The sequence below is a fragment of the Lontra canadensis genome, unplaced genomic scaffold, assembly GCF_010015895.1.
Source record: "Lontra canadensis isolate GAN:19392208 unplaced genomic scaffold, GSC_riverotter_1.0 scaffold85, whole genome shotgun sequence".
NCBI lineage: Eukaryota > Metazoa > Chordata > Mammalia > Carnivora > Mustelidae > Lontra > Lontra canadensis.
Window position 1 is genome coordinate 2145648 of NW_022631079.1, and position 21351 is coordinate 2166998.

Below are 21351 nucleotides of genomic sequence, written 5' to 3' on the forward strand. Positions count from 1 at the left end.
AAAGATTGGAACCCTCCAGTCCTGCCTTCATCTCACACACCACTTCCAGTCCAACGCATTATTCAACAGTGCTGACTAAATTTTCTACCAAGTTCGACCATTTCTTACCATCTCCACTTTACCATCTTAGTCCAAGTCAGCATTTCCCCTCCTTGACTGCTTCAATAGTTTCCTCACTGATACCCTGTTTCCAATTTCCATGGCTCCAAGGAAGTCATACATTAGAGCATGTTGCACTTCAGCTTAAATTCTCTTGGGTAGTCCCATCTTGATTAAAAAATAATAATAACAAAAGTTCTTAACATGGCCTACAAGGCTTCTCAGAGCTCTGTGATATCATCGATTTCCTTACTTAACTCCTCACTCCACCCCCAAATAATCACTCACTATATTCCAGCTGTGCTGGCTTCCATATTGTCCCTTGAATGTGCCAATCACACCCCATCTCAGGTCTTTGGACATCTGTATTCCCTTTGGCTGAAATGGTCTTCTGCTGGATATGAGCATGGCCACTGTCACCTTACTCATTTCTCTGCTTCTGCTCCATGTTCAACTCACAAAGGCCATCTTCAACTACCATATATAACATAGCAATTCTTTCCCTATCCTGTGTGTCACTCTCTATCCCCTTACCAAGCTTTGGTTTTCATAGCACTCATCAGCGACCAATTTTATACACACACACACACACACACACACACACACACACACTCACACATATATACATTACAAATGTATGTTTCCTATCTTCCCAGTTAGGGCACAAGCATAATGTTAACAGGCATTTTCTACTCTTTGGTCTCTACTATCACCCAAACACTTAGAACAATAGAACAAGGCCTGACACAGAGTATATGCAAAATAAGTATTTCTTGAATGAATAGGTTGCATGAATGAATGAAACACAGTGTGACCCATGTGCTTATAGAGAGGGATACAAACTTATACTGACTTCAGAGAACAGAACCCAGCCCAGTAAGGAAGAGTCAGAGAAGGCTTCTTAGTGGAGCCAACCCCCCAAGGTGCCCCTAGAGACCAGTAATGTCTTCGTGTGTGTATTCCAAGCAGAGGAAAACATCTATAGAGTCACAGAGACAAGAGAACATCCAAGGAAGTTGAGCCAAAGCCACAAACTGGTGAGTGCAGAATCTAACGGGGAAGCAGGAGAAGTTAGAGAATTTCCCCAAGCTTCCTTAACTAGTTACATGTTAAGTAATCAAGATTCAGGTTCGTGTCTGCCAAACTCCAAAAGCCAGCTTTCTCTTTATTTCACTGCAGTTTTCTATCCTCAGGAGTTTGGAATTCGCTATGGGAAAGCCCTGGAAAACAGTAAGCAAGGAGATGACACGAACACCTCTGTCTTCTAGAAAAATCTTGTTAGTGATAACATGGAGGAGGTATGGAAGTTTAAGAAGCTTGGGGACAGGAAGACCTATAGGAATCATTGGAAGAATTCAGGCCAGAAGTTCTGCAGATCTGAAATAAAGCAGCAGCAGAGAGGGACCCGTGACACTGCCGGGCTGATAAACGGAATAGCATTTGAGGATAAGCAGACGCAGGGTCTGGGATCACTCCTGGGTTTCCGGTGTGGGCCAGGTTGGAGAAGAAAGGAGGCGTGGTTCATGAAGCTGGGAATGCTGTAAGGTTCAAAGAGGAAAATTCCAAGCATTTCAAACTGGTTACACAGCCACTTAATGGATGGATCTGGATTAAACTCCCAGGATTAACGGCTCTTAGACCAGTGGCCATTCCTCATAAGACAATGACACTACAGGGCTAAGGCTCACAACATAAAACACACAGAGACAAAAGACAGAAGCCTAGTTCAGCAGTCTAGCTATGTCAGGAAAGTCTACACTTTATGAGAACATGAAACAGAATGTATGATTGCAGAAAATAATGAACTATTACTTGCATAAGAAACACATTCTAAAATTAAGTTCTCATCACAACAAAATGTCATATGTGTTCACAGTTGGAGGAAGCCTTTTATCTTCTAATGTTACTTATCTCCTAAGAGTTGCCTTAGGGAGAAGAAAACAGAAACTTGACTTTCCAAGAAAAATAAATGAAAGCAGTAAGTTTTGTTTTGTTTTGTTTAACTTATCCCAAGAAAATGCTCAAAAGCATGGTGGTAAGATACCAAAAATAAGCAAATGCACTAGCAAATGAAAAAGCTCTTTGGAAAACACATCACCAGAAAATTACATAGAGATGTCACACATTGACTTAGCAATAAGAATGTAAAATGAGACAGCCAGTCAGTAGCTGACAATTTCAGTTTACACCTGCATTGAGTAGACTACAATGGGAAAACATGGAAAATAACGAATTCTCTTATTTCATTTGAAAGCATTTATGGCATTAGATGAATATTGCAATGAACCTTCCAAATACAAAATGTTACGTCTTCTAGAATTTTTTTAAGTTAAGAAATAAGCACAGTAAAAAACCATTTTCTTCTCCAAAAATCCTGATGGGATTTAAAGGATATTTGATTCCTCAACTCATTTAGAGCTATAATTAAAGTCTAATTACAAAAAAAAAAATTCAGTATCCTACTACACTAATTCAGGATAATCACTGGGGTACCCAATTACATTCCCAAATCTTGAACATTAGAAAGTGTGCAAACAGAACCCACAAAATGCATCAAGGATACCTTTCAAACTGTGAAATGGAATGTAATTAACAGACGAATAAACACTTCAATGAAACTGACTTGTCCATTGTTGATCAGTATTGTCTATATGCTCTAAATTTAAATCCCAGTCTTCGCAGAAATTTTTGTTTCTAACTTACCAAGACTGTATTTGAAAGCTGTTTGTTACAACCTTCCAGTTATAAAATAATTAAGTTCTGCAGATGAAATGTACAGCATGGTAACTACGGTTAATAACACTGGAATGCACAACTGAAAGCTGCTGAGACAGCAAATCTTAAAAGATCTCATCATAAGAAAAATTTGTAACTACGTATGGCAATGGATATTAATTAGACTTACGGTGGTGATTTCACAGTACATACAGATATCAAATCCTTGTGTTGTACACCTAAAACTAATATATGTTATATGTCAATTATACTACAATAAGCAAAAAATAAATAAAAATAAAAGACATGGGCTTTGTAACATGATCCTATATATGTGCTATTCGGGGTTTCGGAGTCAATATCTGATTTTTTTTTTCTCAAAGATTTTATTTATTTATTTGACAGAGAGAGAGAGAGAGAGAGAACGTGCGTGTGCTTGAGAGAGAGCGTGGCGGGGGTTGGGTAAAGAGACAGAGGGAGAAGCAAACTCCCCCCTGAGCACTGAGCCAATGTGGATCTTGATCCCAGGACCTTGAGATCATGACCTGAGCAGAAGGCAGATGCTTAATGACTGAGCCACCCAGGCACCACTCAATATCTGATATTTTATTTTATCTTATTTTTATTTCTTTTAATATCTGATATTATAAACTTTAACCCAGCGTGTTTTCTGGAGCAAACATCCAGTTGGTCATATTTGTCTTCAGGTCACATTTCAGAACCACTTAACACTAACAATAATTACTGAAAACTTAAAAAAGATTTTGCTCCTTTGGGTTAGATCTATTGATGTTTACTCCGTTAGACCTTAAAGCAGGACAATTTTTAACACATGTATTCACTTGGAAAAAATAAACTTACTACATGCAAAAAAGATTTTTATAAAATTATATTTTTAAAATAAAAATTTTAGGGGCACCTGGGTGGCTCAGCTGGTTAAAGCCTCTGCCTTCGGCTCAGGTCATGATCCCGGGTTCCTGGGATCGAGCCCCACAGTGGGTTCTCTGCTCAGCAGGGAGCCTGCGTCCCTTCCTCTCTCTCTGCCTGCCTCTCTGCCTACTTGTTATCTCTGTCTGTCAAATAAATAAATAAAATCTTTAAAATAAATAAATAAATAAATAAATAAATAAAATAAAAATTTTAATAATAAGGATGCCATTGCTTTATACTTTTTGGAAATCATGTTGATATCTGGCTCAAAAGACGACAGCTTCATCCTCTGCTTCTGTACCCTCCCTGCAGCTACGTCACAGATCATGTCGCTTCTAGAAAATTCTACCACAAACCCGTGGGAGAAAGAGACAAAGGACAAAGGATATGTTCGTGTTATTATAAAGATAGGTTTGAACTCAAAGAGCCCCTACAAGTTTCTCCAGACCAGACTTTAAGGATTACTCCTTCAAAAATATTAGTGTTCCAATTACATTGGAAGCAATTTTCAGTTTACTACAAAGATTTCTCATTAAAGAAGTTTAAAATATTTATGAATATCTCTGTGTATGAAACCTGTTCAAATACGAAAATTCACCCGTTTGATCTGTTGCAATGTACAGCAACTACTCTAACTGTAAGAGAATTCCTTCCATCAATCTCCCCTCTCTGCCTTGTTGCATTAATGGGACCCTTTCCAGCTCCACACTCAGACCTCTTCACAGGGCTGTCAGACAGGTGTCACCCATGTGGCATCTCCAATGGCATCTGAACCTGACATCGTCAGGACAGAATTCCTGATTTCGCTTCTTCACCATGAACTCCACATAATTTTCCCCATCTCAGCAAATGGCACCATGGTTCACCCAACTGTTTAACTCAAATACCAACAAATCCTTCCCAATTTATCTTTCTTTCACCTCCATATCACATCTATAAGCTGCCAAAATGCACCAGCCATCCCTCACTCCCCACGCTGTCAACCCAGCCCCAGCCAGCATTACGTTTTGCTTGATCACTGCTGTATACAACTTCCCTACCAGAATCCCTGTGTACCCCACCACTCCATGGAACATATTTTCCACCCCCTGACTAGTAGCAGAATCTATTTTTCTACTCCTGAAACCTAAATCACATCATGCCCCATCTCAACCTAAACTCCAATGCTCTCTAAATCTCTTGGAATAAAATTAAACCACCTCCAGCATACCACAAGTGACCTTGTCAATGTCAACTCACGCCATTGCCTACCTTCTCTCATGCCAAACTTTCCTCACCTTAGCAACTTTCTACTTGCAGCTGTCCTCATCGGGAGCCTCCACCCACACTTCCATGTGTCTGGCTCCTTCTTGTCATTTGGGTCTCAGCTCAAATGATACCCTTGTAGGAGAGCCCTCCTTGACCTACCTGATTATTGCTAAACCTACCTCATGATTCTCTCTTACATCACCCTGTTTTATCAATTTACCCCATAACTATCCAGAAGTATTGGGCTTATTTTCATGAATTTTCTTTGTGCTCTTCCCCTATGACCATCACCAGGCTGTAAGGTCTGGAAACGATCCTGTGTATGTCTTGTTCACTATTACACCCTCAGTGCCCCCTGAGACACAGTCAGACCTGAGAAAGAATTTGTAGGAAATGAACAGCAGAGATGAATAAATAATCAAATGACTTGATTAGCGAATCATAATAAAGAAACTGTACTGCCAAAAGAACTTCATAAAATACTTTCTTTGCTGTTCTCAATTGTCAAGGGACTTACAAAGAATTTCATGTATTCATAGATGACACTCAGTCAAATCCACACTCTGCTTTATCTCTAACACCTTTTCTGCTTTTGTAGAAACATGCCATATGGAAGGGGAGGAAAGCATGGTGGTTTAGCAAGGCCTGCTATGTATATATGAAACCTAATTCTCAACACAAAAATCTGAAACATTTTTCCTGTTTCATGTGGCTTTGACCTCTAGAACTGATGCAAGAAATAAATACTGAAATTCATAGGATTAAATGAAATTTCAAGACTTTCCATAGAATTGTCTTAATTCTCTTTTAAGAAAATTGTGTGAAATTTGTTCTAAAAAACACAAAAGCTAAGTACTTTTCCTTTGCAAACTAATTTTTCATCTATGTGAGAGCCTTATCATCAATACTTATGATTACTGTTAATCTTTTTTTTTCTTATAAATTTGAATTTAACCGTTGATTGCATCCTCTATATTACGTTAACTACCTCATCATCTCCTAAGATACAATGTGAACTCTGGGAAGAAATAATTTCATGTAAACTCATATATACACACACATGGGCACAAAGCATAAATATCTGTGCATGAATATTTCCAACAGGCTAAGTCAATAAAAATGTCTGCACTGGAAATATTAGAGCAAATTATTACAAATCTTTAAAAAATGACTTTAATTTAAGGGCATATGCTATCATTGAGTGGAACATTGGGGACAGCATAAATCTCTATTAAGAATATTGCTGAAGGTATTAAATATTCTAAAACAATATGAAATACAATATAACAAAAGAGTAATGTAAAATGATTCTCTGTAAACACAAGCCAGATATAAAATGTAACACTGAATTATATCCTTCTAACCATATAAACAAAAAAAAAAAAAAGTTTGATGAGTATGTGAATGGTTTTCAGTAAAAGTTATCATGATAGGCTATTAATTAAACTCTAATGGAAATGAATGCTCATTCCTTCTTTTTGCCAGTGGGAAATCAGTGATAATTTAAAGAAGCTTGATAAATTTTTGAAGGAAAATGGTAAACACGCTGGCGTTATAATTGTGTGAAAAGTTTTAGTTTTACTCTATAAATATACCATTGCATATTAGTGAAATGGAAAACCATCTCTCCTAATACTTAGGTCACTTTCACAAGATGATTTCTCTAGTATAACTCTACTATTGAGCAAAGAACAGAGTAACTTAATTGGCTTTGATAAGGAAAATTATCAAAGTAACTTCAGTGTTCCTGCGAAGTCACAAAAGACAGCACACGTGTTGTTTTAAAAGCACATGCTTCCGTATATTCTTAACGATCAAGTAGATAGTTGCCATATACGACCACGCCCCCCCAAAAAAAACTCAGCTTTAGTAAATCTGGGCAAACATTGCAAAAAAAAGTGGTATTAAGAAAATCATTAATATAAATATAGTCAATAATAATTTCTTGATGTTTTAAATATACATAAAATGTGAATTCTCGGGAATTAATTTCAATACCACCTTACATCATCTATCATAACTTTATATCTCCGTACTCTGCTAAGCAGGTTTAGCACAAAAATATTTCCGTTTTCATCAGAAAGTAGTTTACAGAAGGACCTAAATATAAAGATCAGACTCGGACTTCAACCTTCCAAGGCCACAGGGGTGAAATTCAGATAAAGGATGTGTTATTAGGTTGCATTTCTCAAATGCAGGGGTCATGGGAGAATTCCAGTAAGGAATTTGGAGACCAATTGCAGCGTCCTTTGTCCCGGGGGGGGGGGGTTGGGGGGGGGGGGGGGGGCGTTGCCATGACAGCCACACCACGCAGCATCTCCCGCTGGGAGGAAGCTCCTAGCTGCCCAGTCTTTGGAAAGCCTGCCCCAACTGCTAACCATTCAGGGATTTTTCCTTAGAGGAATAGATATTAAAAGCATTAGTCTATCCACACCTTCCTCCCAAATCATTTGAAATCATGTTAAACGTCTCTGAAGAACTACATCTATGTGATTTTAAATTGAACCCACAACAATTTCAGAAGACTGTCGAAGGTTTAGCATGCAAACTGGTTACCGGTTCCATGTACTGAGGCCCAAAGTTTTACCTCCTTAGCAGAAAATCAGTGTGTTTTCACACTGTCGCCAGAATGGTACCAGTCCATATTTTCTTTTCATTTTTCTTTTCAGTTATGCTGTATACCTTTTTAATGTTCATTGAAAGTGCATTTTTAAACTTTCAAATTTGTCATTCTCTCAAAATTGCTGAATGGAGAAATGGATATTTTAGTAAAATGAAGCAGCATATAAATAAAACCCGTAACTGTTATGAAGTAATATTAAGAAAAAAAAAAAAAAACTTGTACCTTTTTGACATAACCTATGATCTCCTTTACCAATGTCGGATTGATTTTTTTGGAAAAAAAAATTGATGGCTCTCCAACTTTTTCCTGTCTCAAAAAGAAAAAAAAACAAAGAGAGTAATTTTCAAGGAGTTTAGCTTCTGGGAGTCTTCAAAAGTAAGAAGAGAAGCCACACTATCGCCCTCTTTAATGTAAAAAATTCAATTATACCATTAATGATTTGGAAAGAAAAATGGAGAGAGCTACAATAGTAGAAACACAAGATGATTAAGCTATTTTTACAAAATCAGACAGAGATAAAAGCAGCCTAATGAGTGGTAAGAATATTATCCTTCAAAATATGTCAATTTTTCAAAAAATGGTATCCTTAAAACATCGTGTTAATTTTTCTTGACTTGTACAACAAATGCTATTACTTCACGATAGTATGTACACACACAACTTTATCTATATTAGCAATAAAAGAAAAGGGTATCACTCAGCTTAATCATCTATCCCTAGTCATCAAATCGATCACTAAATGACTTGCAATTATTTCCAAATATAAAACACCCCCTCAAAAAAAAAAAAAAGACACTATTATCAACAAGCATATTCAAAAGTATGTGTACTGCCCTGTAAGGACAATTTATAAAGAATTCTTAAAATACATGGGGGGAAAAGAACATAGAAACAAAAATGCATTGTCTTTCCGGTTCCCTGAATCTCATTTAGATCACAAATGCGGACAACTCCTCGACAGGTAATTCCTCATACACCTACTTCACAAGCCTTCATAGGCATACACATACACACATAAACATGGGCACAGAAATACTGCCCTCCAGAATTTCTTACATGATACAAAAAGCACAAACAAAGAAGACTGGTGTATTTGACTAGTCTAAAATTAGTTAACTTCTGTTCATCAGAAGATACCACAAATGAGTAAAAACTAAAGCTACAGATTGAGAAAGATATTTGCGAGGCATGTAAATGACAGGGATTAAAATGTGAAATAGGTGAAATCAATAGTCAATGGGAAAAAATGGCCAGAAGATGACTTCAGACCCTTCACAAAAGAAACACACAGGGCCCATGAACGTGGGAAAAACCTGCTCAGCCTCGTTCGTATTCTAGAGCAAAAGAACTGGAAACAGTCTAAACACGATCATCGCAGAAAGGATAAATAAATCAGGTTATACAGCGCCACATAAAATGGAACCAAAAAATGAAATAACAGAAAAATACGTGCAGAATTATTAGATTTCTATAATAGAGTACGAAAACATTGCCCATTGCATGCACAGGTGAGTTTTCCAGAGGCAGCCTCCCGAAGGCTGGTTCTCGGAAACTAGCTTGCAGGAGACTCGTTTGCAGACGCACCGACTGAGGATGTTGGCCTTTAGGGAAGGGCCAGAAGAGGCGTTATGAGGTTCTGAGTCAGCCGCAGGGGATCCCTCTTCCCCCCACAACAAACTCCCTCTGAGCACAGGCTCTGTGCTCACTGCTAGGATGCCTCCCCAGATGGGGTTCTTGCCACCACCTCACGCTGTTGACTTCACTCCTGGAGCACATCATTCAGCAGCATGTTGACACCCGGAAGTCCTCCCTATAACTCCCATTTCTCCTTCTGTCATGTAGATTCATGGAGGATAATTCCCTTTGCAAGTGACATTTCCAGTATCTAAAAGAGTATCCTTTCTTCCGAAAACGTCCATCTACGCGTGAAACAATGTCATTTAAATAAATAAATATACATATATTTAAATATATAAATATGTAAAAAGTGTGTATATAAATGTATATTATTAAATAAATAAATATATATTATATATCATTATATTATATCATATATTCTACACATGTTATTAAATATATATTATTTATAAATAAATATACATGATATAAATATATAATATATATTATTTATATTTATTTATGCACACATATATATATTTATTTATTTATTTATTTATTTATTCATTTCCTGGACGTGGTCAAGTCTATCAAAGGCTTTTTTGAAACTTGGCACCCCAAAATAAACATGATATCCCCATGTCATCTAAACATCCCATACCTTTGCCTTCACCATTGACTCCATAACTGAAATGTAGTTGAAAAGTGCATTTCGTACTTCCAGATCCACTTGGTTTATGATGACTTCTTATAAACAGAAGTCTGTTTTGGCTTTATCTAAGCAGTACCTAGGTTTCCTCTTTCACGTTAATATATGCTTGGTCCAATGAAAGAACTGCAAAGTAACTTTAAGCTCTCTGGTATTTCAACAGTTCTAAAGATAGCTTTCAGATTAACATGAAAAACTTCCAAGGCCAAGAGGCAACACCTGATTTTGGAGAATGAAATGGTCTGTTTGTCATGTTAAAATTGCTGGGAGAGCTCATTCATATGAAAATGCATTCAATTCCCTCATACTCTCCGGGAGTGTTTTGAATGCCAAATGACATGGGGAAAATCATCATTAACATTCAATTTTATATTAAACCCCTCTTTGAAAGTCTGCTTTCATACATCATTTAATTATATAAAGGCAGTAAAAATGTTTCAGGGGGAGAAGGGAACAGAGCTGGAAGGATCACGTTGCGTAAGCCTACTTGCGAATGGTGGCTGGCATGGTGATTCATGTCCACAATGAAGAATAAAGAAGTGTTGGGCATCAGCCTAATGGGCAGACTTTGTATCACCCCACTGAGTGGGGACAACCCAATGACTTTGTGTCATCGCAGCAGAGTAACACCAGAAACATGAGGCTTGTCCCTGAGTGTTGTTGGGAATAGTCAACTATCACTTAGCAGCTGTGTAGGGAGGCCATATTTAAAAAGTGGGTGTGATGAGCTTCTTAAAAAAAAGGGAGGGGGCTGTGAGAAGAGCAAAGTCAATGCCATTCATTATAGCCAGAAAAAATAGGTCCTTACAGATACACAGCAGAGTTGAGTCCTAACAATCGGGACAGAGAGGCCGGCCAAGGTGAAGCCAAATCACAGCTGCCCTTTGAATACAGAAGAAATTATAGGTAAGAGAGGAGTGAATGGTCAAAGATAGAGGGAGCGGTCAAGTTCAGTGCGCCAAGGAGGCAGAGAGACCGAAGAGGTATTTATGGAAACATCTACATTATTCTCTCTTTGCACTACTGCCACGCACATTCTATAGTTTCCTCAAAAATAATCAAGCAATTTTTTTTAATCCAATGGCTTCATGCTGTGCATCTTTAATGGGCTCCTATATGATAAATATATATCACCAGGGCTTCTAATCTGCACTTTGAAAGTTGACAATGCCCCATCATCATATATATGTATAAATATGTGTGTATATATATTTATATATATAATATATATAAATATATATAATAAATATATATGTAAATATAATATATATACATACAATATATATACACTATATATATTATATATGGTAGGATGATCCTGGCCAGGTTGTTCACCTTGTCTTTGCATCAGGTTCTGCAGCTACTAACATGCGGGTAATAGAATACCTACTCCTTAAGGTTGCTACGGAGATTAAAAGCTAACACCTATAAAAGGATTAAACAGTCCCTGGCATTTACAAGGACTTCATAAAAGCTATTATCATTTTCAAGCACCTCATAAAAAAATTGATGATTTCATTAAAAAGTTTAACTTAAAATAGCCAATGCTCATAGAACACTAAATAGACGACTTGCCATTTTTTTTTAATGTAAATTTAAATAAAATGTAATCCATGGGCTTCCACAATGAAACATCACAAGAAATGTGCAAATCAACCACTTGGATGGATACAAATTCAACATTTTCCAAAAATGAAAATATTTGATTAGGTTCACATACAAGATGTTTATTTACATCACCAATGAAAGGCACAAAATCAGAATATGTTTTATTTGGGAACACAATAGACTAAAATGTATCTCTATGATAACAAAAGGGAGGGCAAGAGTAGAAGAAGAATCACAGATTTTACATCATAATCAAGGCCAATGTCTGTTTAAGAAAATAACCTGTGTTCAAGTAATTTTTAAGAATCATTGGTGTATTTGAAAACATAATAAAAATGCAAACAGAGCCTTAGCAACTTAGCTTACCTAGGGTACTGACTTAAAATACTAATACCAAAAGATTCTGACTCAAACTTAACATTGAAACTTCTCCCAGCCAGCAATTTTAAGTATCTGAAAGTCCCACAACTCATTTTGTTTGAAAATATATTGGATATATAATATGCAAAATATATTTATACGACCCCCAGATGATTTTTCCCCAGTCATCCTAATTAGTGACATCCTGACCCTGTGACTATTCTCTTTTGCTAGAACGATGAGAAATTCTGGCATGTAGGTGTGCAATCCTACTTGGGACACCGCCCAGCTAAGGCACACGTTAAACAGCATTATATGAAGAAACTTCATTTAAGTTAGAGAGACAGAGAAAATCAGACTGAGTTTCCACGTAAACTCCCTGGGTGTTTTTCTGAATGTCTGGGTAATAAGCAAGTTTGTGAATGATCTGGTCGTCCCTAGCTTACTCATCCATTGTTGCTATGGAATGCTCTTTATAAATATTAATGTTCACAGATGAAAAAGAATCCATCTCTATCAAGAACGCTGCTATCTAAATTTTGAGAAGAATAAATATGTTGATAAAAAGCTAATTAAACAATGAAACATTTCTTCAATTAAAACTTATAAAAATTTAAATGATTTTTTTTTTTTACCTTGAAATCATTCTGACACAAGGATATTAACAGAAGATCAGCCAAAGTTACCCTGAACTGGTTAGGATTATAGCTTGGGGACAGAGCGGCATCAGTTTATAAGATTATAGTCATTTTATGAGTTTAACTGAAGGCAATCAACAGCATCACTGCAAAATCTGTGACTCTGAATACTGATACACTATTTAAAACCCTGTTTTTAAAAAGATAATTAAGAGGACTTGCTGTTTAGTCAGTCCAGCAGGAAAAGGAAGATAAATAAAATTTTCAAAATTAGCTTGAAGCAATGGAGAAAAAATTAGTGTATTTACCTTTACCTCGGGAAGCTTGTCATGGGTATGCCTTCTTTATTTTGCTATATATATATATGTTTGTATGTATGTATGTGCACCAAATTCTTGGTTCTCTTCTCTCATATCCTCTTATCATGTAACATAAGATATATTGACTTTACATCACAGTATTTAAGTATTAGCTTTACAACATAGAGTTTAAATTATGGGGTATTAAGGAGAAGAGTAAGTATTACCCAAGGACTTTGTACCCTTTTGTGAGAAAAGTGTTAGTGGATTTTCAATTGTACCCAGAATTGTCACATTTTATCAGGTGGAGCTACAACCTTGCTGCTGTCTTAATTTGGAGATGAAGCATGGTTTGAGGAGATGCACACAGGTGCCGAGGACTTGGGATGGTTAATTTTATGGGTCAACTTGCTAGGCTGTGATATCCAGATATTACTGGTCAAACATTATCTTAGATACTTCTGTGAAGGAATGCTTTAGATGAAATTAACATGCAGATCAGTAGACTGTGAGCCGCAGATTACCCTCATAATGTTGGTGGGCCTCATCCAATCAGGTGAAGGCCCAAACAGAAAAATGACAGAACTCCCCAGAAGAAAGAATTCTGCCAGCAGTCATGCTTCAAATCTGGACTATAGCATCAACTCTTCCCTAGATGTCTAGCCTACTTCTTTTACCATGCAGATTTTGGATTTGCCAGTGTTCACAATCACATGAGCTAATTCCTTAAAATAAATAATCTATCCATCAATATCGATCTATCAGCTCTGTTTCTCCAGAGAATCCTAACACATGGCCCCTGAGTTAAAAGCTGGAGCCCTGAATCCAGATGACTTAGGTTCAGTCCTAATTCTACTATAAACTATTTGGAAGACACAGGCAAATTACTAAACCTCACTGGGCCTCTGTTTCCTCATCCATAAAGAATAATAAATATTACCACTTACCTCATAGGATTGTTTTGAACATTAAATGAATTATATACACAGGAAGTGTTTATACAAAGAATGCTCAATATGTTGGACCATTTTCTAAGCACTCTGTAAATACACATTATGATTTCTAAGCTTCTGTTAACATAGCTAGTGAACTAGCAGTTAGTCTTAGAAACCAGAACAGTATGGATGCAGATAATTTTTTTTTAGAAAAAAATTTGCAAGGTTGTGTGGAAATCTATATTTGTAAGAGATATTCAAGATAAAGGAAAACAACATACAGGTTCTAAAAATAAGCACGTCTTGAATGGATTATCAATAATTAGCATCTGCAAATAGCGGAAGTAAGGTATACCTCCTTTATGCAACAGGGTAGTTCTTCCAAATGTGCCTGACAATAAATTATCTGAAAAATCAACTACAAAACCACTGATAAACTATAATCTAAGAAATGCCTTAACCTCGGTTTTTTAATTGTTAGCACTTCTTAACATCTCTCTCTATATTTATAGTCTATACTTCCCCTCTGTACACTTCTTGCTTTTTTCTCATCTTTTCTGCTTACTGCCCACATACACTCTTGCCCTATAATTTCATCTCCTTCCCCTGCAATTGTCTGCCAACTGAATACTGTTCGTGTTTTTGTTTATTGTGTCTTGCTTTTATTCGGAAGAAAGACTAGCTGAACATTTATTTTCTTTTGGCCTGGGGGAAAACTTCATAACATTGACCCAAAAGCTGAAAATTTACATAGGGAAAAAAAAAATGATTGAAATTATGACTTCAAAGTTGAATGCCTAATATATGTCAAAAAAGATTATGAAGAAAAATTAAAAGGTGAAGACATAGGCAGGCAGCACATTTCTGACATACTGTCAAGTATTGGTTGGAAATAGTAATATATACTATTATTTTATAATGGTTTATACTATACAATAAACATTAATTATTTCGTATTAATCAGAACAATCTTGTAAAGACAGTAGAAAGCAGGATTTTTCAACATCAGCACTAAGGACAGGTGGGGCCAGCTAATTCTCTGTTGTGGGCAACAGCGCAGCAGAGCAGCATTCCTGGTTTTTAACCATGAGATGCCAGTAGCTCCCCCATCTATCCGCACTCCCACTATGATAATCAAAAACATTTCCTGGTATTGTCAAATGTCCTATGGCTGGACCAATCATCACCAGTTGAGAACCACTGCCAGAAAGGAGTGGCAGTCAGTAGGACCCTTTGTTTACAAATTAGGTAAAATTCAAAGAAGTTAAGTCACTTGCCCAAATAACACCCCCTCTCTTAATGACCTATCAACTTGACAATTCTAGGACACCGCCATGAATCCTTGGGTTAAGACACTAATCACCACCTAGAAACTGATCATGTTGTTTGCATGGCAACTCTCTGATCTTCTAGGCACTTCTGAACTTTCTTTCTCCTCAACTGATCTAGTCATTAATTCAGGCTTTTGTTTTCTCCTAGAAGGAAAAGGCAGCATTATAAATCCAAGTTAGAAATACACAATATGAAAATTTACCTGGGCATAAAATATTTTTGTATGGTGCCTGCCTCAGTTTTTTTTTTTTTTCCAAAATAGTTTTTATCTTAATTGGCACAAGATTGATGAAACAATCCATCACTCTTACTAATTAGGTAGCTCACAGGCCATCCAACCAGTCTGATTTCCTTATTCACACATGTACAAAGCACTGAAAACATTCTTTTTATAGAAGCATGACAGCAAGAAACCTAACCATACACTGAAAATTAGAGGTAGAGTTGACACTTTGCTTATCTGGCCAAAAATACTTTCCAATAGTCTCGAACTCCTCTGGAAGCTCCATAGCTTGCTCAATGACCCAGTGGCGTGCAGACTTACACAGTGTAATAAACAGCATTTCTTCCTCTCACCCTATCATCCTTTCTCCATGTCTAAAAGAATACTAGATTTTCAGCTTAATACTCTAAACACAAACCCTTCATACAACTAGTCAAACACTGTATCTAAGTCGTGTTCCACCTCTCTTCAAACTGTTTCTCGACAACAAAAGAGGGAAGAATGGAACTGTCCCATGTAATACACTACCATCTGTGTGCAGGCTGATAAGATGAAAAGGGAATATTTGAATGTCAGAGGATTAGAGTTACAAACCATACCTTCCATGACATACACCAGTGACCCCACATCTCCTTCTTTGATGATGCAACTGTCTTTGCCGTACTCCACTGGGTACATGCAATCCACAATCTCTTGGATCTGCGAGAGCTCCAGGTTCTTCATAAAGTCATTGTCAAGGATAGCTTCCTTTATGAGATCCTTGGACCTAGGTAAAGAGGGAGATTTATTGGCACATCAGACAAGCATTTTCATAGTTTGTGAAGTTCAGCAGAGCCATACGGCATCCTGGCACACTACGATGCATTTTCTTGTTAGGCATCCAATTATTTTCTGAAAGACCTGAGAACAAAGTAATTCCATGGCCATCAGAAAGGCACTGAGAAATTCTGCTTTAAACAAAGTATCACTGAATGCATGTGTGACCAACCAAAAAGAAGCAAAAGCAAATCATCCCATTTTGTTTTAGAATGTGTTTAAATCACAATGATTACGAGAAAACCAATGGACAAGCACTTTAAATTGATGTTTGCAACTTAGTTTAAGAATAAATGTGAAAAAGAGACAAGAGAATTTTATGGAATAGACACTACTATCCCGGTATTTCCATATTATAAAAGAACATCAGAATGTGTCATACTATACACCAGCACAATAAAAAACAATTTGTTTACTTGTTTCTTCTGTGCCTCTTCCACTAGACCTTATGCTCCAGGAGGGTGGGATCATTAGTTTTTTTTCTCTCCTCTATGCTAAATGTTTACAATAACACTAGTTACAGTATGGGTTTCAAGGATAATATTTTGGCTGAAAAACGATAAAAATTGGATTCCTAATTAATGGTTTGAAAGAACTGGCAGAAATGTGATACTTCTTTATCCATACCTCACACATTTTCAGAGAACATCTATTTCTCCAAGCAGCTCATAGTGAGGTAACTGGGCAGAGAAAACCATTGAATGGGATGTTTTTCAACATCAGGATTTAGACATGGATGAAACAGGCAGTTAGCGAGAAAGAGATTTACAAATTCTATAACTGGAATTCAGGAAAGTTTTGCAGAACTTAAAGATGGTGATAATTTGATTCTCAGGGGTAAGAAGTTCCAAATGACTTCCTAAGGGTACAAAAATTAAAGGGAAACCAAGAAATGTCTTATCAGGAGGAGCACAATCAGAGGGCTGTTGGGGATAAGATGAAAGCAAGATCTTAACAACACAGAGAGAAAGCAGAACATCTGGAATTATATATCAAGAGTGTTAATTTGACAAGTATCTGACTACAAACTGGTCCTAACCCACATTTGCATCATAAGTGGTTGTCAAAGAAATGACCTGAGTAGTGAATACTGAGTAAAGGATTAGCCCTCCCCATTTCCAGGTGCCTTTTCTTCTGGACCTCAGTCCAACTGGACTATTGCCATCACACATTATGTTTTGTAATGGTTTGGGGATTTAATAATAAAAAGGTATATAAAAAACAATTAAAAATTTACCATTATGAAAACTATACTTAGAATGGACTGTTAGGATGCAATTAAAAATTGTTTATGAAGAGTGTTAACAGTGTGGGGGAAATTCTTTCACTATTTTTAAGTGAGAAGGTAGAATACAGAATTGTTTTTAGAGTAAGAGAATGTTTTATGTGAGAATGTAGAGATGAAAGAGAAATCTAGAAAACTTAGAATAAAAAAAAAAAACAGGAGATCTTACTTCACATCTATTAGGATGACCATCATCAAAAAGACAAGCGGTAGCAAGTGTCGGAGAGGGTGTGGACAAGAGGGAACCCTCATGCACTGTTGGTGGGAATGGAAATTGGTGCAGCCACCGTGGAAAGCAGTAGGCAGGTTTCTCAAAATTTTAAAAATAGATCTACCATATGATCCAGAAACTCCACTTCTGGGAATATTACCAAAAGAAACAAAAACATTAACTTGAAAAGATATCTGCACCCCCACATTCACAGCCGCATTATTCACAACAGCTGAGACAGGGAAAACAACCTAAGTGTCCACTCGTGGATGGACGTGTGGTATATACACGTGTGTGTGCGCACACACACACACACACAGGAATAGAATTCTGCCATAAAAGAGGAAATCCTATCATTGGTGACAAACTGGATGAATTTGAAGGAATTACACTGAGTGAAATAAATCCAAGAGTGAAAAACAAATAGTGTATGATCACACTTAAATGCGGAATCTTATTTTTTTAAAGATTTTCCTTATTTATTTGAGCTAGAGAGAAAGAGAGCATGAGAAGAGGGAGGGTCAGAGGGAGAAGCAGGCTTCCCGCTGAGCAGGGAGCTCGATGCAGGACTGGATTCTGGGACTCCAGGATCATGACCTGAGCTGAAGGCAGTAGCTCAACCAACTGAGCCACTCAGGCACCCATGTGGAATCTAATTTTAAAGAGATACACACACTAAACTCACAGAGCAGAGATGAGATTTGTAGTTACCAGAGGTGGTGGGTTGGAGAAGAAGGAATTGGAGGAAGGCTATCAAAATGCACAGACTGGCAGTTAGAAGCTAAGTAAGTACAGGAACATGTAGGACAGCAAGATGATTGCTGTTAACACCGTTCTATGATACAGAGAGAGAGTTATTGGGGAAAATGTTTCGCTTTTTAGTATATCTATAGGAGATGATGGTTGTTTAGTAAAACTGTTTTTTAAAAGATTTATTTATTTATTTGACAGACAGAGATCACAAGTAGGCAGAGAGGCAGGGAGAGAGAAGAGGAAGCAGGCTCCCCACGGAGCAGAGAGCCCGACTCGGGGCTCGATCCCAGGACCCTGGGATCAAGACCTGAGCTGAAGGCAGAGGCTTTAATCCACTGAGCTACCCAGGCGCCCCAAAACTTACTGTTTTTTAAATAGAAACTTTTATTTCAATATTATTATTGGAATAATAATAATTTATTATTTCACAATAAATGTAAATCAGACCACCATGCTGCATGCCTTAAACTCATGCAGTGATACATGTTAATGATGTCTCAGTAAAACTGGAAAAAAATTACCAGCTCGACAGAATTATACGTGAAGACCTGTGCAAACAGAATGTGACTCTCAGTAAATGGCAGCTGAAGAAGGTAGTAATAATATTAACAGCAGTCATAAAACGGGTAGTAAGAGAGTATGTAATCATGACCTGTAAAAATTTTAGAAGGAATTATACAAAATGTTGGCATGAGTTGCCTTGGGTGATGGAATTATAGGGGCTCCTGCGTGTCTCAGTCAGTTAAGTGTCTGACTCTTGGTTTCAGCTCAGGTCGTGATCTCATGGCTCGTGAGATCAAGCCCCATTTCAGACTCTCTGCTCAGTGTGGAGTCTGCTTGAGAGTCTCTCTCTCCCTCTCCCTTTTCCCCTTGCACCCATGCATGTGCTCACTCTCTCTCTCAAAATAAATAAATAAACAGAACTATATATATTTTTTTCTTTCTACTTTATCAGTGCATAAAATTTTCTAGAATGGGCCTGCTCTTTTACATGGAAAAATCTTTCATTTTAAAGGTAGTTTATAAAAAGCAACTGCTATGAAGAGAAACAGAAAATAACCTCATTTAATTCTCATTTTAATAATGACATATTTAATATTGGTTAGCTATTATTGGCATATTCAGCACTATTTTTTCCAACAGATTCTTGCTCATATGGTCTGTGTTTAAATACTAATGGTAGGAATTTCACTTAATAATGAGGCAGCCCAATCATTAGGGACCTCAGAATAGACTGTTTTAAAAGTGAGACTTTTACTTTAGTCTGACAGGGTTCTTAGCTGTTTGGTTAATTTCAGCTTGCCAGAACTCCATTTCTCCTGAGGTACAGAGATGTTTCTTTTGAGTCTTCAACACAAGATCCAGAACTCTGTCCCCATCTATGATTTTCATGAAATTTCCTTTCTTAATTCTCTTCACCATCTCTGAACTCTAGAATGGCAGTAGATCTCTTGTTCTAGGATCATGTTTCTGAACATCAGGACATACAGCCTTGACTTTTGGGAACTTAATTTTAATCACAATAGTATAAATATCCTCGACTAAAAATTCCTTTGTTTTCTTTGCATTGAAGAACGAGGTCATCAATAGGTTCAAATTTTCCTTTCCCTTTTCTTTAAGAAGATTTTATTTGTCAGAGGGAGAGACAGAGAGCACAAGCATGAGGAGTGGAAGAGGGAGGGGGAGAAGCAGGCTCCTCACTGAGCAGGGAGCACAATGTGGGATCATGACCTGAGCTGAAGGCAAACGCTTAACCAACTGAGCTACCCAGGCATCCCAGGTTCATATTTGCTAATATACTAAAGCCTGGATGCTATCAGTGCCAGAATCCCAACTTGTTTAGCTACAGATGGTATCTTATCCTTTGGGAAATACTAATAGTGCTCCATTAAAAATCTAAGCCCTAGAAATGCCACCAGCTTAGAAGTAAAGCCTTATTCCAAAAAAATAAATAAATAAAGATTCACTCAGTCCAAGGATGACTGAAGAAAACTGCTTTCTCTTTTCTCATAAGTGGCACTATTATCTTGTTTCATAGAGACATGAGAAAAGGTGAAAAGCAAGGCGGTCTACCACCATCTCTCAGAATCATTCAGATTTTCCAAATGCTTGCCATGAAGTCAGTGGGGAAGGGGAACTTCAAGAGGCTCTTGCTTCTCACATATCTTTTTAAATGCAAGACACTCAGTCTCAAGTCTCTGAAGAAACACACAGCAAGTGTTCATCTATGAGTTTGTGTCACGTTAAAACACACCGAGACATAGACAACCCACGTCTTATCATTTATCCCTTCGCACGAGTATTGTCCAATAACACGTTTGCCTCTAAAATATCACAAATGATCCGTCTCGTGCCCCTGTGAAGCGTAACTTGAAGATATTCTTGTTGAGGAATCTTTAATACCCTGCCTCTTCGTGCAATTTTCCTTTCAGTGCTTTCTAGCCGAGAGTGTGACACATTAGGTCAGCTCTCACTAGTCTCCACCTGCTCCAACCTATGGACCATAATCCATCAGAGCCTCTACCTCACAATCCTATGAATCTTTTCCTACCCCTGAAGAAAGAGTTGATGACGCTCACTGTCACTAAAACATGATGGTGCACGTGAGACCTGTGAGCTCTGTTATCAGCGTGGGAGCTGGGGAAAGCTGCTATCACAAGTTCCAGAAGGTGGCTATGTCCTCTCAGAGTACATATTTTAGCAACACACTGCCTGAATACAGCAGCCCGACCTGGGGCTGTCAAAAGGAAATACAAAGCTCTTGATTTCTGATCATTCCTGTCTGCTTCTGTGTATAAACAATCTCTTGAATTTTTTTTCTTCCATGCTCCAAATGTGTGGCTTTCAAAGTACAAACACCGTAAAAGGAACAAAGTTATTTTGAACTAGCCCTTTTGATTTGTCATCATCAACTTGTCAGCCTCTAAAATACTGGCGATATATAATGGTG

General features: G+C 37.3%; 1 protein-coding gene across 2 annotated transcripts in view; it reads right to left on the reverse strand.

The window, feature by feature from the left end:
- PRKG1 (protein kinase cGMP-dependent 1) overlaps window positions 1-21351 on the reverse strand; it is a 1235433-nt gene that overhangs the window by 1054165 nt on the left and 159917 nt on the right. For both annotated transcript variants that reach the window (XM_032883001.1, XM_032883000.1), the window contains exon 2: window positions 15936-16102. In XM_032883001.1, coding sequence (XP_032738892.1) covers window positions 15936-16102 — 167 coding nt within the window. The remainder of the gene's footprint in view (window positions 1-15935; window positions 16103-21351) is intronic.